Source organism: Nannospalax galili, unplaced genomic scaffold, assembly GCF_000622305.1.
Source record: "Nannospalax galili isolate Female #2095 unplaced genomic scaffold, S.galili_v1.0 scaffold334, whole genome shotgun sequence".
Classification (NCBI taxonomy): Eukaryota; Metazoa; Chordata; class Mammalia; order Rodentia; family Spalacidae; genus Nannospalax; species Nannospalax galili.
In genome coordinates this window covers 1,249,072-1,272,559 of record NW_008336888.1, presented here as the reverse complement: position 1 = coordinate 1,272,559, position 23,488 = coordinate 1,249,072, and the positions used below count along the sequence as shown (strand labels likewise).

Genomic DNA, 23,488 nt, shown 5'->3' with positions numbered 1-23,488 from the left:
GCCTGAGCTCCAGAGTGAGGCCAGTCTGGGCAATGTGTAAGTTTATGTCACTAAGATTGCCCCCCCGGGGGGGGGGAAATATATATATACATATATATATATATTTTTTTGACACTCTTCAGGTGGCTATTGAGTAAACATACCACAGCCTGAGACCTGTTGAATGTTTGTGGTTAAACAGCACGTGTAGAGATGATTCTGTCTATTGGAGGTAGCATACTGGGTAGTAATCACATGACTCAGGCTGTGAGACTTGCTCATCTTCCTGAGCATTTTATTTAGCATGGCTTGGTGTGGGGGGGTTCCCATTATGGCCTCTAGGTGGCAGTGTAGCAAAAAGTGTTTTGGTGTGTTTTTTTGTTTTTGTTTGTTTTTGAGACAGTTTCCCTGTAGCCCCAGCTGACCTGGAATTGCACTATGGAGACCAGGCTTGCCTTGATCTTACAGAGATCTGCCTGCCTCCACCTCCTGAATGCTGGGATTAAAGGCACATGCCATCACACCTGGCCCAGCAAAGGTGTTTTAATAGCAGTTGTCAGGATGTCTTTCTGTACTCACATGCTCTTAATCCTAATGCTAGCTTTGAGTTTAAGAGACCTGAACCTTAAGTAGTATAAACCACATCTCCACCACATATTACCATTGGCCTTGGCTTTACTGGCCCACTCGGAGACATCATCTTGAGCCCGACCATCTGTGAACACGATGGCTACTCTGGGTACCCTTGAGGAAAGGGACCTGGCCCCCTCTGCTTGTGTAAAACTTCTCTCAAACATGTGTTTCAGGGCCAGCCCAGTCATAGAGCCCTTGCCCATGTATTTCATGTTGGTCACGGCTTTCTTCATGTCTTTGGCTGAGCTGAAGTCTCTCAGGGTAAACTCTGTGCGGACCTGTGTGGAATACTGTAGCAGCCCCACTCGAGCAGCTTTGGGAGAAATTGCCAAGGAATCTAGAATTCCAGTGACAAAATGCTTCACAATCTCAAAATTCTCTTCTCCAAGGCTCTTGGATCCATCGATCACAAAAACTAGGTCAACTGGGCCTTCAGTGCATCCTATTGGAACAAAAGGAAAGGTGGCATGGTTAAACATTAACGATCATCTGTACAAAAGCAGAGAAAAGCATGCTTCTGTAGGAGGCATAGCCCAACTTTGGAGAGCCACCTTTGATCTTCAGATAACCCATAGGGCAGACGAGCAGTGGGCATGTCACAAGCAACAATCATGCACTTTTATGTTTGGGTTCTCAGTTATTAAAACTAATAAATTCCCCCAAGTAAACCACACAGTATGTGTATTCATTGCCGGAGAAACCACACCTTGATCACTGGTAGCCAGATCTTGAAGGAACTGTGAGTTTGATACAATAAAGGATCAGACTACATCTAGACAGTTCCTGTTATTTTATTGTGGGATGGTGCCACATGCAAGTGCTACATTCTGATTGACAATGGAGAAGGAGATGTTTACATTCTGCTCAGCCACCCCTCTTTCAAGGAGCATTCACAGTAATCCAGCTTACATTAGCCACTCTCTGAATACCCCAACACTTAATTTATTCAACCAAAATTTATTTATGGAGCACCTGCTTTGTGCAAGGCAATGAACATAGCAGGACTACAACAGTAACTAAGACAAAATGCCTGACTCCAAGTTGCTTAAGTCCAGTGTGCTTTGTGTAGTGCTCCATGTGGCAGAATAATCATTTGACTATCTTTCTCCCTAGTCTGAGTTGCTCTTCAGAAGGTACTGTGTGTCATTCATTTCTGTGCCCCTAATGCCTGGAACACCATAGGTGTTCAATGCATACTTACTGACAGAATAAATGAATGAGGTGGTGCCCATTATATAGCACTCTTACAAGTACTATACTGGCCTATTAAAGTCTAAAAATGATTGCTGAATTCTTTATATGAAAGCTTTTTGGGCAACTCAGATGGCTGACAGGAAAAAGAGAGAAAAACTTTATGCAGATACTTAAGCAAATTGGATGTTAGGAGACTTTGTTATGTCAGGTTGCAGAAGAAAATTATACCAATCCCAAGTGGATGATCTCATTCCAAACAGTTTACAGTATGTTATTATAATATTCTCTTTTATATATCAAGCAGCTGTCCAGTCTTTCAAAGCAAAGCACAATAATAAGAGCAAGTAAAGGCATACATATGCAAAAATACTTCTATGCCTGGTCAGTATGAAATGCCTCTGTGTGTGTGTGTGTGTGTGTGTGTGTGTGTGTTGGGGCGGGGAGGGGGTGAGTTCTCTTTCTCCACTAAGTGTTTGTCCTCATTACTCAATCTATTGATACTTTAACTGTGAAAGAGGAAAAAGCCAGTTCAGTGCTTCATTTATATTTACAGCCTGTTCTGAATCAACCAGAAAAGACTCAGGTATCGCACGTGGCTCCTCAGCAGCTTTCAGGAATACTGGAATAATTTACCAACAGCTCTGTCCTGTATACATTTGCTTACAGAACACAGCCAGCCCTTGTTGCTTACTATCAACTAAAAGGTGTTCTGACTTGTTGCTGCAGCTCAGCCCTACCTTCTCTCTGGGTGCACGCATCTGTGTGTATGGGAGAAACAGGGGTAAGGGATCTGTGTCTAAAAATACTCCAAAAGGCAGTTGCTCCAAAACCAAATGGAAGCAGAGAGCCAGTTCAGATCACTTACTCTTGCAGTGCCTTCCATCCTCAGCTAGGACAAACCCCTCTGAGCACCTGCACATGTAGGAATCACCGTTGTTCACACAAATGTGCTCACAGCCATGGTGGGTCGACTTGCAGACATCCTTCCCTGGGAGAAAATGTGGGGAGGTGAACAACCCAGCAGAGTAGAAATGAGCTGGCATGAACAGTCACCTCAGGAAATTAAGGAAGTAAAGACCCGCTCCTTTTGGGGGGAGTCTTTTTGAGAAGGGTCTTCCTATAGCCACAGCTGGCCTGTAGCTCATTATGTAGACCAGGCTGGCCTTGAACTCACAGGGATGCACCTGTCTCTGCCTCTCAAGTACTGGGATTAAAGGTGTGTGCCACCATGCCTGGCTCTACCTTATTTTTAAAATTTATTTATTTAATTAATTTTTAAAAAAATTTCTGTAGTAGTGTATTGCTTGTATGTATTTAAGTGCACCCGTGTTATGTAATGCCCACAGAGGTCAGAAGGGTGTCTGGTTTCCCTGGAACTGGAGTCATGGATGGTTGTTAGCTGCCATGTGGGTTCAGGGAATCAAACAAGGGTACTCTGCAAGAGCAGCAGTGCTCTTAACTGCTGAGCCATCTTTCCAGTCTCTCCACTTTATTTTTTGAGACAGGGTCTCTCTCTGAATCTGGAGCTCACCGATTCAAATAGACTAGCTGGCCAGCAAGCCCCAGGGGTCTTCTCATTACTTCCCCAGTGCTAAGGTCACATAGGTGCTGAGGACTGAATCAGGTGTTCATGCTTGCTTAGCAAGCACCTTACTAACTGAGCCATCTCCCCAGGCACCTCTCAACACAGTCTAACTAAACTCTGAGAGTCTATTCTGAGTGAGCTGACATATAAAAGCAAATGGCAGATCTTTTTCATAGACCATCTCTTCAGCTCCTTTCATACCCTTTGCCTTTACCTATAAGGTTTGTAAGAAAAAGCACTGAAATGATCTCTCAGTCCTGGTACTAGACTACAGCAATGATTCTAGTTCTGCCCATTGACTAGCCAGGCACTAGACTAGGCCCTGAGCATCCATTCAACCACCAGGAGAAGGGCCAAGAGCTGAGAGGCAATGGAAGAAGAAAAGAGCCTGACAACTTAGGACCTTCATTGAGAAATTCCTGAAGAACCCAGGGTTGGCTGACTTGATCCCTAGCAAAACACTTTCAGAGCACCCAAAGTCAAAACCTGTATTTTTGACATGATCAAGAATTTTATAAAGGAAGACTGTGAGGATTAAGTGGAGCGCTGTACCTGCCCGAGTTCCGCAAATGGAAACATTCTTCACCTCAAGGCTACTTACTTCTGCAGCGCTTCCTATCCTCGGCCAGCCTGAATCCCTCCCGGCACTTGCAGATGTATGATTCGCCATTGTTCACGCAAAAGTGCTCACAACCATGGTCCACAGCCTGGCAGAAGTCTTTTCCTGAGGACAGCACAGCAGTTAAAACACCTGTATCAACATAAACTCTACATGGACTTCTTTTAAGATCCATCCATCCCAGCCTCGGGACTCTAGTGCCACTTGAGCAGGAGGTAAACCTGAGGATGAAGCTTAGTGGCTCTAGTTTTGCTAACTCTTCAAACTTCCTCACTGTCATGGCCATCACCACTCACCAGCACCAACTTCAGTATCTCAGAATGAAATCCATCCTCAGCTGTCAACAGACATGTGCCTCTCAGCAAATTGAGATGATTACTTAGGAAACTAAGCTTCAATTTAGATTTAGCAGCACTGAACTCTAACCTTGGCTTTGTCCCTGCCATAATATATGACTGAGGAGAATCACTGAATCTCCTGGAAACTTAGCTTTCCTGTCTGAAAAATGGGAGTAATAATTCCAGTTACTCAAATTTCTTCATATAGTGGAAGTCAAGTTGCTTTGCAGGAAGAGCTTTGAGAAACCTGAGAGAAAGAGAACTGACAGAGGTGAGAACCACTTGCTTAGGATTAAACACTCCCCTTTGATGCTTTAGTATGGAACACACGTAACTTGTGAGCCCATATCAACACGTTGTTGCTATTATTGGCAGACTAGAGTTTGAACCCCGGGCCTTGGGTATGCTTGGCAAGTGGTCTACCACTAAGCTACATCCCAGACCTGTTTTTATTTTTTATTTTGATATACATCTAAGTTTCCCAGGCTGGCCTACACAGCTTGTGACTTTGCCATCCTCCTACCTTAGTTGTTCAAGTAGCCAGGATTACAGGGGTGTGCCACCAGGCCCAACTTGATATATTACTATTAACTCAAGTGCATAGTTATTTACACTAATTTGCTTTCACCCAGTACCCCTTTTCTGTGTAGTGCTGACTCATGAGAGTAAGTGGCTCACACAAAGATGGAGATAGTGGATCTTGGGCATGGTCTACGATGGTTACATGAGCCAGCTCTAGCCAAACTTACTCCTGCAGGTCTTCCCATCCCCACGGAGGATGTACCCTTCAAAGCACTGACACACGAACGAATCTTCACTGTTTACACATGAATGTTCACAACCATGGTCCCCCAAAGCACAAGAGTCCAGTTCTGATTGGGGTCAAAGAAGAAAATTATTTATATGTTAGTGACCTATTCATTCATAAAAGACACTGTAGATATCTTAAATTAAAATGGACCCTTTCCCCACACAATACATTTCAGAATAGAAAGTAACCATGAGCAAAAATCCTTTTAAAATATTTATTTTTATTTTATGTGTAAGAGTGTTTCACCTGAATGTATGTAAGTGCACCTGTGTCATGCAATGGCCACAAGAGGTCAGAAGAGGGTGTCAGATCCCCTAAAACTGGGGTTTTGGACAGTTGTTAGCTGCCACATTGGTGCTGGAAACTGAACCCACATCCTCTGGAAGAGCAGCCAGTGGGGCTGGAGGGATGGTTCAGCAGTTAAAAGCACTCTTGCAGAGAACCTGGGTTTGGTTCCCAGAACCCACATGACAGCCAACAATGATCCATAACTCCAGTTCTAGGGGATCTGGCACCCTCTTATGATCTCTGCAAGCAGTGCATACATGGATACACTTAACATGCAGGTGAAATACTCATACACATAAAATGAAAATAAATAAAAAATGTAAAGATGTACTTATTATTTTTATTTATGTGGAAATAAATAAAATGTGTGAGTTTATGTGCTCCACATGCATGCAGGTACCCACAGAGACCAGAGGGAATTGGATCCACTGGAGCTGGAGAGGCAGTTGTAAGTGATGTGATGTGCTGGGAACAGAACCCAGGTCCTCCAGAAGAGCAATAAGTCCTCTTAACCACTGAGCCATCTCTCCAGCCCCCTAAAATTATTTTCTTTTTTTTTCCTTGCCTTTTTGAGACAGGGTCTCTCTGAAGCCCCAGCTGGCCTGGAACTCACTATGTAGACCAGGCTGGCCTCAATCTCACAGAGATCCACCTGCCTCTGCCTCCCAATTACTGGGATTAAAGGCATGTACCAACACACCTGGGTACAATTCTTAATACATACCAGAGCACATACATATAAAACAAAATAATCATCTCCACAGAAAAATATGAGCAAAAGGAGAAAAGACAATTTACAAAGGAGATACAGAAGGCCTATGAATATTATAAATGAAGTCTAGTTTCAACCTTTTTACACACCTACATATGTATAACCCTTAATCTATCCATTTATTCAAAGTCAACAAAACATTTCGTTGTTTTCAGACAAGACATCCCTACTGTAGCCCAGGCTGGCCTTGAACTTGTGATCTCCTGCCTCAGTCTCCTGAATGAGGAGGCACTCTCCAACACACCTGGTTAGTCAATAAATATTTTGTGTTCTTACTATGGGCCTAGGAGCTGAGGACAGAAGACCCCGTAAAAGGAGTTTCTGCTTTCACCAGGACTTACATTTGGAGTGGTTTCAGGAGCAAGTGAAGGTGGGGTGTGTAAAGACAAAGAACAGACAAACGTGACTTAGCAGGTGGGGAAAAGTGCTATGGAGAAAAGACAAGGACCTAGTGACTGCTAGGTTGGGCTTGTCATCTTACAGAGTGTGTCAGCTAAGGTGACATGAGCAGAGCCCTGAAGACAGAGAGGAGGTGAGTGTTGTGTCTGAGAAAGAGCTCACAGGCAAGAAAGAAGAGTGTCTGCACACTGCAGAGGCAAAAGCATGCTCAGCATGCTGCAGAAACAGCAAAGCAAGAAGCCCAGCAGGGGAGGAGAGAGAGGTAGAGCATGGCGCATACTGGCGGGACATGTCTGAGCGAGTGAGGAGGGCAGTCATTGGATGAGGGTTTGGAGCAATGGAGAATCACAATCTGGCGCCATTTTGAAAGGACTGCTTTGTACAGAATGGCATGAGGGTGGGAATAGAGTACAGAGAGCTACCTGTAAACAGCCTACAGCAAGGATCCTGGTGGCCCAGAACACATTGGTGACATGTGGTCAGACTGTGACCGTTTTGAAGGTAGAGCCTATAAAATTTTCTGATGGACTTATTTATGTTAGATCACAGACCTTCTAGCTACCTTCCACGCTGAACCCAGAAATCCGGCCACACTCTTCCCTGAAGTCTGTCTCCCTGGTAGTTCTTTCCTTTCCACTTACTGAGCAAGTCTAGCCCCCTGATCCCTAGAGCAAGGACAACCTTGAATCATAACTTGACTTTTATCAGTGCCTTCCCAACTCCTGGCATGTAGACCAGGCCCAGCTAGATCACATGGTATGGAGCTTGCCCATCCCTGCTGAAAACCTTGAGGGTTCTCCCCCTTCAAGACCCCCATCATGCTCTATGTGGTGGCCAGCTCTTCTAATGGTGCCCATGGGAAGCACTCTGTCATAATAAATTTCACCTCATGGGTTATTTTCAACAAACATTTTGTTCTTTTGATCAATTTATATGAAGAGTCAAGGATGACTCTGAGGTCATTGGACTGAAGAAAAGCCTTGTTATTTATAGGGCTAGGTGGCTTCTGGGGACCAGAATGTATGTGCACTTGTGAAAACCAGGCTGATAGTCCAAAACTTGAAACTGAGGACAAGGGGGCAGTGACATTTTATAAGAACCATACATGTCTGAGAGTTAACCAAGGATTTCTACAGTGGACACACACTGAAGTGGTTAAAGGCACATACTGGCATTATAATCAGGTGAAGCCATCTACTCTTTCTAAAGCACTTTTTGCAGCATTTCTCCCAGAGAGGGAGTCCTCAGAACTACTCTGCAGGCAGGTCAAGGGAACTGTTGTTCTCATCTGCCAGCAAAGGAAGCTAAGGTTTAGGAAGGCTTGCCAAGACCACTTGCTAATAAGTGGAAGAACCAGATTAAAAATGTTATGATAATAAAGCCAGCAATTATTTTCCAACTACACAGTGTTACCATATGCTAAGCTTTCAAACATGAAGGGAATTTTGCCTTTCTTTGGACAGGAATGCTGCCAGAACCTTTGGACAAGGGAAAATGATGTTAACAAAGTTATAACTGCAGAAGAGATTCTAAGCAGAGTTGGGCTCTCCAGTTTGCTCTGAGCGTGACTGACTTCTCCTAGTACATTCTGGACTTGTTAATGCAGAATGTTTCCCTGTGGCTGGGGCAGTTCCTCACATAGTGGAAAGTACTACTGACTGATTCATACATAGCACAGACAGCTGGCTGGCACAGAAGAGAGCCCCCCCCACCCTTCACCATGAATTCATATGAATTCATTTTCCAAGGTAATAAAATAGTGGTTGCTTTCTCAAGCCAGCCTTGTCAAGCCCTAATCCAGATGAAACCTTCCTTTCCATCCTGGAGCTCACTAGGCTGGGTCCTGCCCCCTTGGCTGCAACTAGCTTTCTTCCTGAATACTATGGGGGTCTCCCCAACAGAACCATAGGGCACTGAGCCCCAGGCTTCTGGAGCCAGAGTGGCCCAAGGCTGCATCTGTCAGATGGTGCTGCTTTCCTTCTGCAGGGGATAGTCAGGGGAAAGCCCTGTGCCCAGAGGGCAGTGCCCCTGTCCTTGGCTAAAGGCTATGCCAGCATGCCTTTAGCTCCTCAGTTCTCCTGGAATTTAAATATTTTATGGGGCTGGAGAGATGGCTCAGCAGTTAAGAACACTGGTTATTCCTGCAGAAGATCCGGGTTTGAATCCCAGCACCCACATGGCAGCTAACAATTGTCGGTAACTCCAGTCCCAGGGGATCCGACAGCCTCTTCTGACCTCCACGGGCATTGCTGGACATGGGTACATTTACTTACATGCAGGAAATACACGCATATACATAAAATTTTTAAAAATTAAAAAAAAATGCTGGGCGTGGTGGCACACGCCTTTAATCCCAGCACTTGGGAGGCAGAGGCAGGCAGATCTCTGTAAGTTCAAGGCCAGCCTGGTCTACATAGTGAGTTCCAGGACAGCTGGGGCTACAGGGAGACCCTGTCTCAAAAAGACCAAAAATTTAAAAAAAAGAAATAAATATTTTATTTATTATTTTTATTTTATGTGTATGGGTGTATTGCTTAATGCATGTAAGTGCACCTGTGTTGTGCAATGCCTAAGGAGGTCAGAAGAGGGTGTTGGATCCCCTGGAACTAGAGTTATAGATGATCGTTAGCTGCCATGTGAGTGCTGGGATCCAAACCCAGCTCTTCTGCAAGAACAGCCAGTGCTCTCAACCACTGAGCCATCTCTCCAGCCCCTTTCTTGGAATTTTTATTATATGCATGCTTTTAAAACTTTAATTTATGTGTATGAGTGTGTTGCCTGCATGTATGTAAGTGCATCCATGTATGCAATGCCCAGAGAGGTCAGAAGAGGACATCAGATCCCCTGGAACTGGAGTAAGGAACAGTTGTTAGCTGCTACGTGGGTGCTGGGATTTGAACCTGGGTCCACTGCAAGAGCAGCAAGTGCTCTTAAAGGCTGAGCCATCCCTCTAGCACTGTAAGCATGCTTTAAAAGGAAGTGCATTTTCACATTTATCTTTCCCCTCAGGGCATCTGATCTAGAGAGTGAGTGACTTCTCAATCTCAGTCAGTCACTGGAGGCTCCTGCAGATGACTGATGAATGTAAAACAGACACAGATTCCAAAGTCAACTGTGTTAAAGGGCATACATCCCTGTGGAGGAGTATCTGGCAGTATTTACCAAAGTTACAAAATGAACCTTTCACTCAATAACTTCTCTTCTGGGACTCCCTCTCTTGCATATACTTTCAAGTTAGTCACTGAGGCACTGTTTGCAATGGTAAAAAAGGGAGCCAACTTAAGTGTCCAGGAACAGGGGATTGGTCCAATGCAATGGAACATTGCACAGCTGTGAAAAGAACAGGGAACTTCTCTTCATAGTGATATGAAAAGAGCTCTAGGAAATGGTGTTGAGTGAAAAAAAATACAATGGAATATGTCACATACTAGAGAAAAAATACATTTTTCTTTACATTTATTTACATAAAGCACGGGAAAGTTAGGCATGTACATGCCTGTAACACCAGAATTTAGGAAACCAAAGCAGAAGATCTTGAGTTTAAGACCGGCCTGAGCTACATTACCAAGACCCGCTATTAAAAGCAATGACAACTATGAAACACTGGAGGGGTTTCCCTCCTAATTTTAAAATTACATTAATAAATAAGTTTATTTTGTGTGTGTGTGTGTGTGTGCGTGCGCGCGTGCACCACAGTTTGCAAGTGCAGATCAGAGGACAATTTGCAGGAGTTGGTTCTCTTCTTCCACCACGTAGGTCCCAGGGATTGAACTCAGACCATCAAGCCTGGCAAGCAAGTGCCTTTACCCACTGAGCCATCTCAAGAGTCCCTGGAAGTTTTAGTAAGCTAATAATGTCTATGGCTGTGTGAGAAGTTACCCTCAAGCTTGGCAACTTAAAACAGTGAGCATGTAGTGTCTGGTATAGTTTTGGGTGGTTTAAAATCTATGAATAACTTAGGGGGGTACTCCTGGCTCAGGGTCTCTCTTAGTCACAACAGAAGCTGATGAACCTACCTCCAAACTCATTCTCACTGTATTGGCTGTGGGCTTCAGTTCTTCCCCATAGACAATGTTCCTGAGGGTTGTTCACAATGTGTCTCACCCAGAACAAGTAATCCAAAAAATGGGAACGATCACTGAACACAGAAGCCATAGTGTAATGCAATCTGAGAATGTCATTGTTCTTGCTGTAGGCCATTGGTCATACATATTACCAGAGAAAGAGGGGATTGACAAGTGTATGGACACAAAGAGGTGGAGGTCACAGCAGGTAGGCATGAGGTAGATGGGCAAGAGTGCAAGTAAGTTGAGGCTGGTGGAGCACATCTGTAACCCTGGCTAGTTGGGAGTGAGGCAGGGGAATGACAAGTTCAATATCAGCCTGAGCCCCAGAGTGAGTTCAAGTCTTGGCAACTTCATGAGATTTTATCTCAAAACAAAAAGTAAAAACAGGGCTAGGATATAGTCAGTGGTAGAGTGCAGGCCTAGCATGCACAAGGCCCTTGGTTTTAATCCCGTACTCAAAGCACACACACACACACACACACACACACACACACACACACACACGCCAAACAATTATGAGCATGCTTTTTTTTTAATGTTTGATTGGTATGTTTGCTTATTTAGTTTTATTTTATGTGTGCAAGTGTTTTGCCTTTGTGTATATAAGTGTACCTTATGCATGCAGTGCCCACAGAGGCCAGAAGAGGATGTAGGTTCCTCTGGAAGTGGAGTACTGGATGGTTGTTAGCTACTATGTGGGAACCAAACCCTGATCCCTCTGCAAGAGCAGCCAGTGCTCTTAGCTGCCGAACATCCCTCCAGTCTAGATTCATTTTTAGCTTTTTTTTTTTGGTGTTTTTTGTCTTTTTGAAGCAGGGTCTCCATGTAGCCCCAGATGTCCTGGAACTCGCTATGTAGACAAGGCTGGCCTTGAACTCACAGGGATCCGCCTGCCTCTGCCTCCCAAGTGCTGGGATTAAAGGCGTGAGACACCATGCCCGGCTTAATGTGTCTTTTAAAAAATATTTTATTTATTATTTTTATTTTATGTGTATGAGTGTATTATCTGCATGTATCTGAGTGCACCCGTGTTGTGCAATGCCACAGAGGTCAGAAGAAGGCTTCGGATTCCTCTGGAACTGGAGTTAAGGATGGTTCATAAAAATCAATCGAACCCAGGTCCTCTGCAAGAGCAGTCAGTGCTCTTAACTGCTGAGCCATCTCTCCAGCCCCAATGTGTGTCTTTTTATAGCTTGGTTTTGATGTGCAAACCTCTCATCTATTCTAAAAGTAAAATGTAAACAAAAATTGTTATGGCAAACAGTGTTTACAGTTGTAAGCCTCTCTTTCACCTTTGACACTCAGCATCACCGTTTGCAAAGCCTGCATTGGAATTCATTTGGCCAGTCTCTTATTTGGTGGACGTTTAGGTGGGCCCTAATCTCTTTTTAATATAAACACTATGATAATGGATATTTTTTGTGAATATATTTTTGCATATAAGGAGTATGTGAAAAATAAACATCCTGAAAGGGAATTGCCTAGTTAAAGGGCTGGAGCATTTAAAACCTTATGGATATTTCTATGATTTATCCAAAGAGGTTATTTCAATCTTTGATCCCATCCACACTTCAAGATAATCTCTTGTCATTCTTTCTTTGTGTGTGTGGTATATACACACGTGTGTGTAGGTGAGCACTCCTGTGTGCATGCATGCTGAAGCCAGGGAGGACACTGGGCATCCTGCTCTATTATTCTCACCTTATTCCCTTGAAACAGTGTCTTTCCCTGTGCCTGGAGCTCGGCTGGCAGCTAGCAAGCCTCAGTGATTCTCTTACCCTCCCCAACCTCAGCGATGGGGCTTCTGGCAGGGTTACAAGCACGTGTGTGACCACACCTGAATTTTTACATGGGTGCTGAGATCTGAACTCAGGTCCTCATGCATACACAGCAAGCACTCTTGCCCACTGAGACATCTTTCCTGTCCTTTATCATTTTCCTTTCAAGTTCTTTTTTAAAAAATTATGTATTTTTATTTTATATGTATGAATGTTTGCCTGAATGTATCTATATGCACCACATATACTGCTGGTGTCCATGCCAGAAGAGGGAGTTAGATCCCCTGGAACAGGAATTATGGATAATTTTTAACTGCCATGTGGGTGCTGGGAATCAAACCCAGGTCCTCTGCAAGAACAGCAAGTGCTCTTAACCACTAAGCCATCTCTCCATCCCTCTACACCATTATTTCTGATTCAAGTTTGATGTGCTGCCTGGATCTTTGGATTTAAATTTTTTTTTACTTATTTTTATTTTGGTATGAGTGTTATGCCTGTATGTATCTAAGTGTACTATATGTGTGCAAATCCTCGGAGGCCAGAAGAGGTCCCTTGGAACTGGAGTTACAGATGGATGTTAACCACCACATGGGTGATGGGAACTGCATCTTGGTCCTCTGCAAGAGCAGCCAGTGCTCTTAACCACTGAGCCGTCTCTCCAGCCCCTGGATGTTTGGATTTTTATCTCCGCTCCCCTCTAATTCAGCTGAGCTACTAATTTTTGGCAATGGACTTGGACCTTAGGTTCAGATTATTTTGCCTCTACCACAGTGAACCAGGCACCTTCATCTTCTTTTTGCGTGGTGGCGTGGGCAGCCACTCTGACCCCTTCTCATTGGTCCTTCTGTAGAGACCTGAATCCTCTTTGCGAATGTCAAGTCTGTGCTCATCACCTCCTCCTGCTGCCTGGATGTTTGAGTGTGCTTTCTGAAGACAGCAAGACAGGAAATCCTTGGTGAGATCGACACAGCCTGCCCTCCAGCCCTGTCACTCCACTGTCCCTGGCTTTGGGGCTTCATAAAACCCTTCCTCTCCCCAGAAGGTTTCTCCCTGCCTCAGAGTCTCTCCTCCTCTGAGCTACTCCTTCACTTTCCTCACTGCTCACGTCTCAGGAAGTCTTCCCTAGCCTCTCAGCATGGCTCTCAAAGCCTCATGTGTCTGACTTGTACAACAGTGTCAAGTTGTATATGGCATTTTGGGGGATGGGGGAATCTGTATCTACGCCCCATGTGGCTCTGTCTACACAGGCTATGATAGCTAAAAGCCTTGGGGTCATACCTTCCCTTTTTAAGAGGTAAGACAAAACATTATCCACTCAATGAAATGTCTTTCATTCTCCCATTCCCATGGTAGGAAGAAGGTCACACATTTAATCAAAGCCTCATTACCAATGGGGTCTGCCATCAGTGGCTAGGATTTTCAAAGGTTTTGGGACATAGCTCAAGTTGTGGAGGGTCCCTGCACACTGACACAGACTGTTCTCCACATCTGGGTGTGGGGGCAGGAATTGTGGGTAATGTGTCCAGTGTACTCAGACCTCAGCAGCAATGACAGACAGCAATCCTGCATCTGGGTCTAACATCTACATATGATGTACTTAAAACCAGCCTGACCCCAGGGAGAGGTGGCCATGCCAGGAAGGTAACCAAAGGCCAACAGCTAGCATGATTGTTTCCTGTTGTTTGTTATAATTGTAACAGGGGCAGCTGATCCTTTGCTGCCTAGCTATGAGCTTTTTCTCAATCTGAGAAGCAGTAGAACTGAGGGCATCTCATACAAGGCAAGGGATGTGAAGTTTGGACCATCCCCAGGCAGCCTGAAGTGAAGGCAGCCCTCTCCCCTCACTCCCTGCTACTTACTGAATTGTGTGTATTTTAAAAATAACTTTAAATTATTTATTTATTTATTTATTTGTATGAGTATCTTGCCTACATGTATGTAAGTGCACCATGTGTACAATGCCATGGACCTCAGAAGAGGGTGTTGGGGTCCCTGAAACGAGTTATAGATATGTAACTCCAAAGGCTTCATGAGGGTGCTGGGAACCAAATCCAGGTCCTCTGCAAAAGCAGCCAGTGCTCTTAACCGCTGAACCATCTCTCCAGCCCCTGAACTGTGTGTCTTAATCCCTAATTCATAAACTGGCCCCCTAATCCCTGCTGAGATTGTTTCTGGAGGTGAGGCTTTGGGAGGTGATTAGGGTTGGATGAGGTAATGAGGGTGGGGCCTAGATCCAATAAGATTAGTATTCTTTTTTCATTTTAGTGTATGTGTGTAAGCGTGCCCATGCTTGGTGGGGGAGGGGGTTGTGAATGGTGCATGTGTGGAGGTCTGTGGTGGTTGAATGAGAATGTCCCCCAGAGGCTCCAAGTATCTGAACATTTTGTCACCAGTTGGTGACACTGTTTGGGGAGATTTTAGGAGGTGCAGCCTTGCTGGAGGAAGTGCCTTTGAGAGTTCTTGACTATTCCTCCAGCCTGGCTTTGAGAGTTCTTAAGCCTTGCTGGATTTCCAGTCTCTCTGATTCCTGTGCCTGCTTTCTGCTCAGTTTTCACTCCAGCTTTTCACTCAGTTTTCTGCTCCAGCCACCTCTCCCACCATGCTTCCCCCGTCATTATAGACGCTAACCCTCTGGAACCATAAACTCAAATAAACCCTCTATAAGTTGCCTTGATCGTGGTGCTTTATCACAGCAACAGAAAAGTAACTGTTACAAGGTCAGAGAACAAATTTGTGGAGTTGGTTTCCTCCTTCCACCTCTATGTGGGTTTCAGGAATCAAAAAGGTTGCCAGGCTTTTGGGTCAAGTGCTTCACCAGCTGAGCCATCTTGCAGCCCAAGACTAGTCTCATACGAAGAGATACAAGAGAGCTCATTTCTCCCCCCTCCCCAATCCTGGAAAATGATGGAGGAAAATCCTGAGCAGAACATGTCCATGCTAGCACCCTGCATTCAGACTTCCAGCTTCCAGAACTATGAGGAAAAACATTTCTGTGGTTAGAAAACAATACCCAGTGTGTGGTATTTTGTCATGGCAGCCCCAGCAAACTTAGACACTGGCCTTGCTCAGGGCTGCCTCAGCCCTGGGGAGCTAAGCTAAGCCTGAACAGGCCTTTGAGGATCAGCCTGTGGTAGCTGGACTGGGAGTGTGGCCAACTGGATCCCTGAAGCCCAAAGGCTTATGGCTCCTATCCTAGCAGTATCTTCCATAGCCAGAAAGAAGGGTTTCACCCACAATAGCCCTTGGACTCCCAAACTTGTCTTCTACCAGAGTAAGGTATCTCTTAGCCTTCTAAAAAGAGCAGACTTGGGCCTGGCCCTTGGAGGTGGGTCTATATGCAACAATGCACAATGATATGGCACCTTCCTGACCATAGCTATGTCACTGAAATTATCAGGCAGTTGGCCCAGGGTATGGGAACACATGTCAGAAGGACCCCAGTTGTCTTGGGAACAGGTCACCATGTCCCAGAGTTCACCTGCTAACTGCAGATGTATGGCTTCTGTCGGTTATACGTGGCTTGCTTCTGCAAAATAGTAATTGCTGCTTTATAGAATAAAAATTGTTAAGAGGGCGCTCCACCTGTAAGCTTGGGAACTTAAACTTTTCACCCCTGGTTATGGTTTCTCTGTATAAAAGCTTACCCTAAAGATGGCTCAGGGCTGCACATGGGTTCTGATACCCTTGTGTAGCTGCTGACCAGCTAAAAAAGACTTTCATTCGGCAAAACTTTGCATGGTCTTCTCTGGTGAAGCACTTCATAACAACAGTTCCCTTGGGGGCTCTCCTTAGTGCAGGGCAGTCTAAACGTGGGAATCCTAACAAGGGTATCTTAAGAGGCTTAAGACCCCTGGATCTATGTGAGTGCACCCGTATCATGCAGTGCCCACGGAGGCCAGAAGAGGGTGTCAGAACCCCTGGAACTGGAATTACAGACAGTTGTTAGCTACCATGTGGGTCCTGGGAACTGAATCTGGGTCCTCTGCAAGAGCAGCTAATGCTCTTAACTGCTGAGCCATCTCTCTGGCCCCCTCTACACACACATTCTTCTTCCCCTCCTCCCCCGTCCTCCCCCCCCCCTTGTTTTTTGGTTTTTTTTGAGACAGGGTCTCCCTGTAGCCCCAGCTGACCTGGGTATATAGCCCAGGCTGGCCTCGAACTCACAGAGATCTGCCTGCTCTGTCTCCCAAGTGCCGGGATTAAAGGCATGCACCACCACCCCTGGCCCTCAAAACCCTTCTATGAATGTCTCTCCCTCTGTCATACAGAGACCCTGAGAGGTAGGAATAACCATTCTCAGTATACAGATGAGCAAACAGACTCAAGGAGGACCAGTTCCCTTGCCTAGATTAGAGGCAACAATATATAAATGCAGTCTTTGGGGTTCTAGATCAACACTTTATATTCTGCCATGCTATTTCTCACAACTGTGCACAGAGAGCACAAGTCTCCACCAAGCCTAGGGGGTAGGAGGAGGAGCATGGCACTCAGTGGGTGTGACACTGGTGCTGGGTTGGGTTTTTGTAGGCAGGGCTGGATGTGGGGAAGGGAGGCTGTCCTCAATGGAGAGAGGGCAGTACTTGCTCAGGGAACAGAGGCCTCACCAGTTTGACTGAAGCACTGCAAGAGGAAGACCTGGGAAAGGGCTTCACAGGTGGAAGGGGGGTGGTTCTCCCATACTACCAATCAAGGAGTCACTGGAAATTTATTGCTGGGAGACAGTAGGGGGTAACAAAAGGAGTGGACCATGTATCAGGGCTCACGGAGTCAAAAGACAGTTGGTCTCTGTTCATTCATTTCACTTTACTGGATGCCTCTGGTGGGCTAGGTCCTGAGAACTCTGACTCCAGAGAAGATCTAGCCTCTGATCTTTGACCTCCAGGGACTTTCAGGCCAGCAGAATGCACTTTATGCATATCAGGCCTGTAGAGTCTTGCTGGGTTGACCATGGACAGGGTCTTATTTATTACAGGGAAACTTCTCCCTTAAGCTTCAGCTAGACAGACTATCCCACTAACTTCCCTAGCCCACTTTGTCTATGTAGCCAGAAACTGAGCATCAGAGGATTGAGAAGAAATGAGGATGGACTTTACTCCAGTACCCACTTTGTCCCAGGGCCCAGGAAGTTGGACCTTTGGTTCCATGCTTCAGACAATGTCTAGAAGACAAGCAAAGGGCTCTTCAGACCAACTGTTGTCAAGGCTTTAAATAGAGGCTGCCTGTATAGAGGCCAAAGGCACCCTTATCCTCTGAGCCAGGCCTGGCAGACCCCAGCTGGCACCTCATCCCCTGCCCAGCAGGCTTTGCCAAAAAGGTACACTCATGTCACCTGGCTCTGTGTCATGTGGCATGGGACAGGGGAAACATCCATCACAACCCCCATTAGCTGTGACCACAGTGAAAACCTAGCCCACGACTACAGGATGGAGCTGTTGGACTGAATCATTTGAGAGCAGACAGAGAGTCTTTTAGGAGAACAACTCTGGTGGGTAAAATATGCCTCTTCTGTACTATTCCCAGCAAAGTTCTAACCATCTGATTATCTCACACATTCACATAAAGACCCAACCAGACATAAAATGCACTTTCAGTTGCATTGTTGGACTTTTACTCACACAGATGACATCATCATGCCATTAGTTACAAACACACTTTAAATGAGAAACAGGCAACATTTAGACACAGTAAAGGTAAAACTCTGAGTTAGGCCAAGAGATTGAAAGAAGGGTTCGTTAATGTTTCAGGGTCTGTGAGAAAGTTTGAGAAGTCCTGCAACCATCTTAAGCTCACTTCTTGATTATCACAGTTAAGAGAACAAAGAAAGGGTATGAATAATCTAAGATGATGGAGAATTAAGCCCATAATCCCCTTGCATCTGGCTTTGGCACGCAGGCAAGTATCAATGCTATTTGACTCACCCACCCTTTTTCCGCACCTGAGTGCCCAGTCCCTCTTGGAGTTGGCTGTAGCAGCGGTCTGCCAGGCAGCTGGGCATGGAGCCACAAGCAAGTTGCAACATGGACAACCCATTTGCCCAGATCCAAGAATCCATCCCAAACTGGGAACTATTTTCTCATAAGAGGCACAGTTAGAGATGTGCAGCTATGTAGGGAGCTCTTCTGCTTATGCAAACTGACAATATAAAAAGATGGATAGATTATGCTGTGTCTACAATTGTATTGGTGGTCAAGAACTTGGCCTTATAACTAGAAAGACTGTGGAAGGGAAAGTACTATCTTTCTTTCCATTTTGGACTCCTTCTCTTAGAATGACTGCTCTTAGTCCTTTATCTTGGTCCTCTCAGAAACAGGAACACAGGGCAGAAAACACAGCAGCATTCTTGAATGAAGGAGATGAGGAGGTCTGGGGTCTTATCTTTCGATTGGTTGTGTAAATGGAGACAGGAGTTAGGATTAGCTATAAGGAAACAGGTACCAAGGCATTATCAATGAAAACCTGGCCATGTGCTGAGAGGTGATGGGCTTTCGGGAAGGCAAGAGATTTCCCAGGCATCTCTTCTCCTTCCAGAACTGACTCGAGTCTCACAGAGAGTGAGCCCCCACTTAGAAGCAGGTCCCCTTAGACTCTTTCCTTAGCCTGAGCTGCCATTTCTCTATCTGTCCCTGGAATCTGACAGCATGTGCTTAGCAAAGTCGCCAGTGGCAATCCTTGCAGCCAGCTGGCAGTCAGCAAGTGCCTGCACTGTAGTTCATGGCATGGGTGGCTGAGGGGTAGAGCTGAGATAGTATCTTAGTCTGTATTCTGTTGCTATATAACAATACATACAGGGTTGGAGGGATGGCTCAGTGGTTAAGAGCACTAGCTACTCTTGCAGAGGACTCTAGTTCAGTTCCCAGCACCCATATGGCAGCTTACAACCATCTGTAACTCCAGTTCCAGGGGATCTATCGTCCTCTTACGGTCTTTGCTGACACCAGGCAGACACATAAAGCACATGCATACACTCAGGCTAATACCTGTATACATAAACTAAAAATAAATAAATATTGCATGTATGTGAGCACACTCATGCATGCAATGCCTGTGGAAGCCAGAGAGGGTATTGGATCCCCTGGAACTGTAGTTGCAGACAGTTGTTAGCTGCCATGTAGGTGCTAGAAACTGAATCCAGGTCCTCTGAGAGAGCAGCCAGTGCTCTTAAGCACTGAGCTATCTCTCCAGTCCCACCTCACAAAGTAAATCTTAAAAAAAAAAAAAAATACGGGCTGGACATGGTGGTGCACACCTTTAATCCCAGCACTCAGGAGGCAGAGGCAGGCAGATCTCTGTGAGTTCAAGGCCGGCCTGGTCTACATAGTGAGTTCCAGGACAGCTGGGGCTACAGGGAGACCCTGTCTCAAAAAGACCGCCCCCCAAAAAATACATTAAAAAAAATACATGGAACAATTAGAAGAATAGAAACTTAGGAAGCTGAGTTTGGAGCCTGGCACCAAGCTCCAGTAGCAACTTGATTCTGTTTCATCTCATGATGGGAAAGCACAAGAACAAGAAAGTATGTGCAAAAGAAGTAGGGACGGAGAGACTGGTCCCACTTTACAACAGTCCATTGTCTCTATAACCAGCCCCTTCCCTGAGAAAGGCGTCAATCCGTCCTATCAACATAATCAACCTCGGAAAAGCCACACCTCTCAAAAGGGACACAGTAACATCCAAATTTGAGCCTAAATTTCAGAAAGGAGAAATCACAACTCAAACCACAGCAGCATGTGAGAACGAGGGCTCTGACCAATTTTAGAATGACAGTGAGGCAGGCTGGGCAGGCAGCAAAAGCCTTTTCCAGGGGCAGGGGAAGGAAAGTTGGGGGCAGAGGCAGAAACGGCTACCAGGGCTCCAATGTCTTTGAGATACAGTCACACACATCCCCAGGGACCCAGTGAACCCTAAGAGAGGACACATAAGCACATATACAAGTCAGCAGCCCACTGGCACCCACAGGTTTGTCCCAGGACCTCAAACATGATGGGACTCACTTGCACAGGTCTTCCCATCACTGCGGAGCATGTGGCCCTCAGGACATTGACAGGTGAAGGATCTGTCTGTGTTGATGCAGGAGTATTCACAGCCATGGTCACTCAGCAGGCAGTAATCCACCCCTACAAAACCAAAAGCCAAGTGAGGTCCCTAGGGCATCTGCCAGCAAGGCCCCTGGGCTGTGATAGGAATGAAGTGACTATCATATTTACTGCCATTGAAAGCATGTGGTCCCTAGTGGACTTCTCCACAGTCTCTTCAGAGAAGAGAAAAGGGCAGAGGAGAAAGGGTCCATGTCTGACCTGCTGTCCTCTACACCAGCCACACATTTCACTCCTGTCACAAACCACTCTCTAGGAGAGGGGCAAAAGGAGGACTCACTAGAACAGGTCTTGAGGTCCTCGTTGATTAGGAAGCCTTCCGAACACTGGCAGACAAAGGACTCTTCTGTGTTCAGGCACAGCTGCTCACAGCCATGGTCCTGCTGTGCACAGTGGTCCACTCCTACATTGGTCACACAGATAGGAAAACATAAAAGGACAATAACAAAGGGTCAATGCATCACCAGCTAAGAGACTGTAAACCAAAGCCTTCGCAGAGGCAAAATGAGCCCCTGGGAAAGTTCCACTCTACCCCATATCACTGGGCTTTTTGGAAAATCAGCCTTGCTCTATATATTTCCCATATCTTTGTACAGAGAATAAGGTGCCTTCAGCTGCAAGGACAGGGACATACCAGCCCTGGTGATCAAGACAGTAGCACCCTGGGTAGGGCTTCATCATTAAGATTCAACCATGTCAGTGTTGAGATGCTCAGAGCAGGTATGAGTCCCATTTCACGGAGAGGAAAGCAAAGCCGGAAAGGACAAGGTGCTTGCCCAAAGGCACATGGCTGATGTAGTAGAGCTTAGGACTGAAGGTTTTGGTGTCAGACCATTTGGCCAATTCCCACTTCTGTCATTTCCTAGCTGTGGATGGTGGATAGACTTGGTCTCTGTGCTGTCACCTCCTGACTTGAGAAATGGAGATGGCAGTCACTTTTTTTTTTCATTTTAATGCCTCTCTCTGTCTCTTTGTCTCTCTGTCTCTCTCTGTATTCGTGGAGGGGGGATGCACACATACACTTGTGTACATGTGTGTGGAAGCCCATGGACTGCCTCAGGTGTCATTCTCAGGAAATGACTTCTACCTCCTTTGAGACAGGATCTCTTACTGCCCTGGAGCCCAACAATTCGACTAGACTGGCTGGCCAGCAAGCCCCAGGGATCTTCCTGTCTTCTCCTCACCAGCACTGGGATTACCGACCCAAGATACCGTGCTTGGCATTATTACCTGGGCTCTGGGGATCAAACCCAAGTCCCAGTGCTTACAAGGCAAATGCTTTACCAATAGAGCCATCCCTCCAGACACCTGGTGGTCACTTTCTGATAGGGATATAGTAAGAATTAGTGATAATACATTTAAAGACCTCTAAACAGTAGCTGGAATACAGCAACCACTCCATGAATGCTTATTATTATAAGTGCTGAGTAAGAGTTATTGTATAGTTTCATTTCTGTTTGAAAATTTAAAAAGTAGCTTATTTATTCACTTAATTAGAACACCCAGATTCAGAAGGCAAACAAAAGCCTGGGCTGCCTGTGTGGCCCATTCTAGGACCCAAACCCCACACAGCTGGTCCCTGGGCAGGGAGGGCTGAAGGCCAGGGAACACACAGCTGTGGTGGTGGACAGCTCCCACAGACAGTCCTGCAGGCTGCCTCCCAGATTTCCTGGATGGAGAAAGCGTACCCCTAGAGACTGGACAGATACTGAAGGCCTTGTGTGGACCAAATGAGCCTCTTCACTCCTGCATGGCTGGGGACTGGTGCCTTCTGGAATATTCCACTGGTAGATGCTCCTATTGCAAACACTTGCAGGTGTTGGGAGCCACATACCTATGTTCACATCCTGATTCTGTCATTTGCCAGGCAGGGTTGTTGGGGGGCTCAAGAGAGCTAAGGTTTGGAAAGTGCTCACAGCTGTATCTGCACAGAGCTCTTGGAAGGGCTTGCTGTCATCATGGCCTAGGGTTCCTTAAGATCACTATGGATTTCCCTGGGACTTCTGGATAGAAACAGCTTACTTTATACTTTCTCAAAGTTGATCAAACCTCAGAGAGAAAGGAAGGCCTCACATCTCTCCTGGGCTCACTTCTGAGTTCTTCAGATCCCCCCAACGTATGCTGGGAGAGAAAGTCAGGGACACTCTGGGTCCTAGTGGCCAAGATAGGCGCAGCCAAGTAATAGATTCCTGTCAAGGCCAGCAGCAGGCCAACCACCCACTGCTGGAGAAAGGCAGATTTGGCAGCTCCATTACACAAGCATCCCCTGTTGAATGAAGACTCCTGCTCCCCATCGGCTTCTCATCAGGATCCACAGGCATATAGAGGGAATGCACAGCTCAGTGCTTTCACATTAATATCCTCATTCAAAAATCCTTAGGCCTGGCTTCCCTGGGCCTGCACCACCTGCCACAGGCCTCTCTCCTACCTGTAGGACTCTCTCCAGGGTAAGTACATCGCCCCTCAGTGCCTGGACTCCCCCAGCCCCATTCACCCTCCCATCTCCCACGCTATTAGAGTTTGGGCCCTGCCCATCCCATGTCTTGGGGCCCCAGACACCTGGGGAACCAATACTGCTTCCTGATCCTTTTCATCCAGAATAACTTAGTGCCTTCTCTGGGCCCCAGGAGCACTGCTTCTGGGCCTGGCCCCACCCTCACCTCCCTCTGCTTCCCTGGGCCTGCACCACCCGCCAGCCTCTTTCTGGGACCCTGGAGCTGACAGGTCCTCTTCCTGATCCTTTGCACCCAGACCAACCCAGCTCCTCAGTGCAGTCCCCAGGAGTCCTTGGGGCCTCTTCCTGCCCCAAGGAGGCATATCTGGGTGGCATGGCCACCAGCTGCCCTAGACGAGCATCTTTCCTGGGCCAGGCTCCCAGGCCAGTCCAACCCCCAAATTCCTGAGGCCAAAATCATTCCTGGAGGGATCCAGA

General features: G+C 46.2%; 1 protein-coding gene across 6 annotated transcripts in view; it reads right to left on the bottom strand.

Moving 5' to 3' along the window:
* Matn2 (matrilin 2) overlaps positions 1-23,488 on the bottom strand; it is a 193,950-nt gene that overhangs the window by 7,032 nt on the left and 163,430 nt on the right. For 5 of the 6 annotated variants that reach the window (XM_008831538.3, XM_008831539.3, XM_017797744.2 and 2 more), the window contains 6 exons: positions 20,837-20,959; positions 20,455-20,577; positions 5,098-5,220; positions 3,993-4,115; positions 2,672-2,794; positions 641-1,054 (listed from right to left, as the gene is read on the bottom strand). In XM_008831538.3, the coding sequence (XP_008829760.1) occupies positions 641-1,054; positions 2,672-2,794; positions 3,993-4,115; positions 5,098-5,220; positions 20,455-20,577; positions 20,837-20,959 (1,029 nt within the window). The remainder of the gene's footprint in view (positions 1-640; positions 1,055-2,671; positions 2,795-3,992; positions 4,116-5,097; positions 5,221-20,454; positions 20,578-20,836; positions 20,960-23,488) is intronic. The other variant, XM_017797745.2, reaches the window with a different exon arrangement.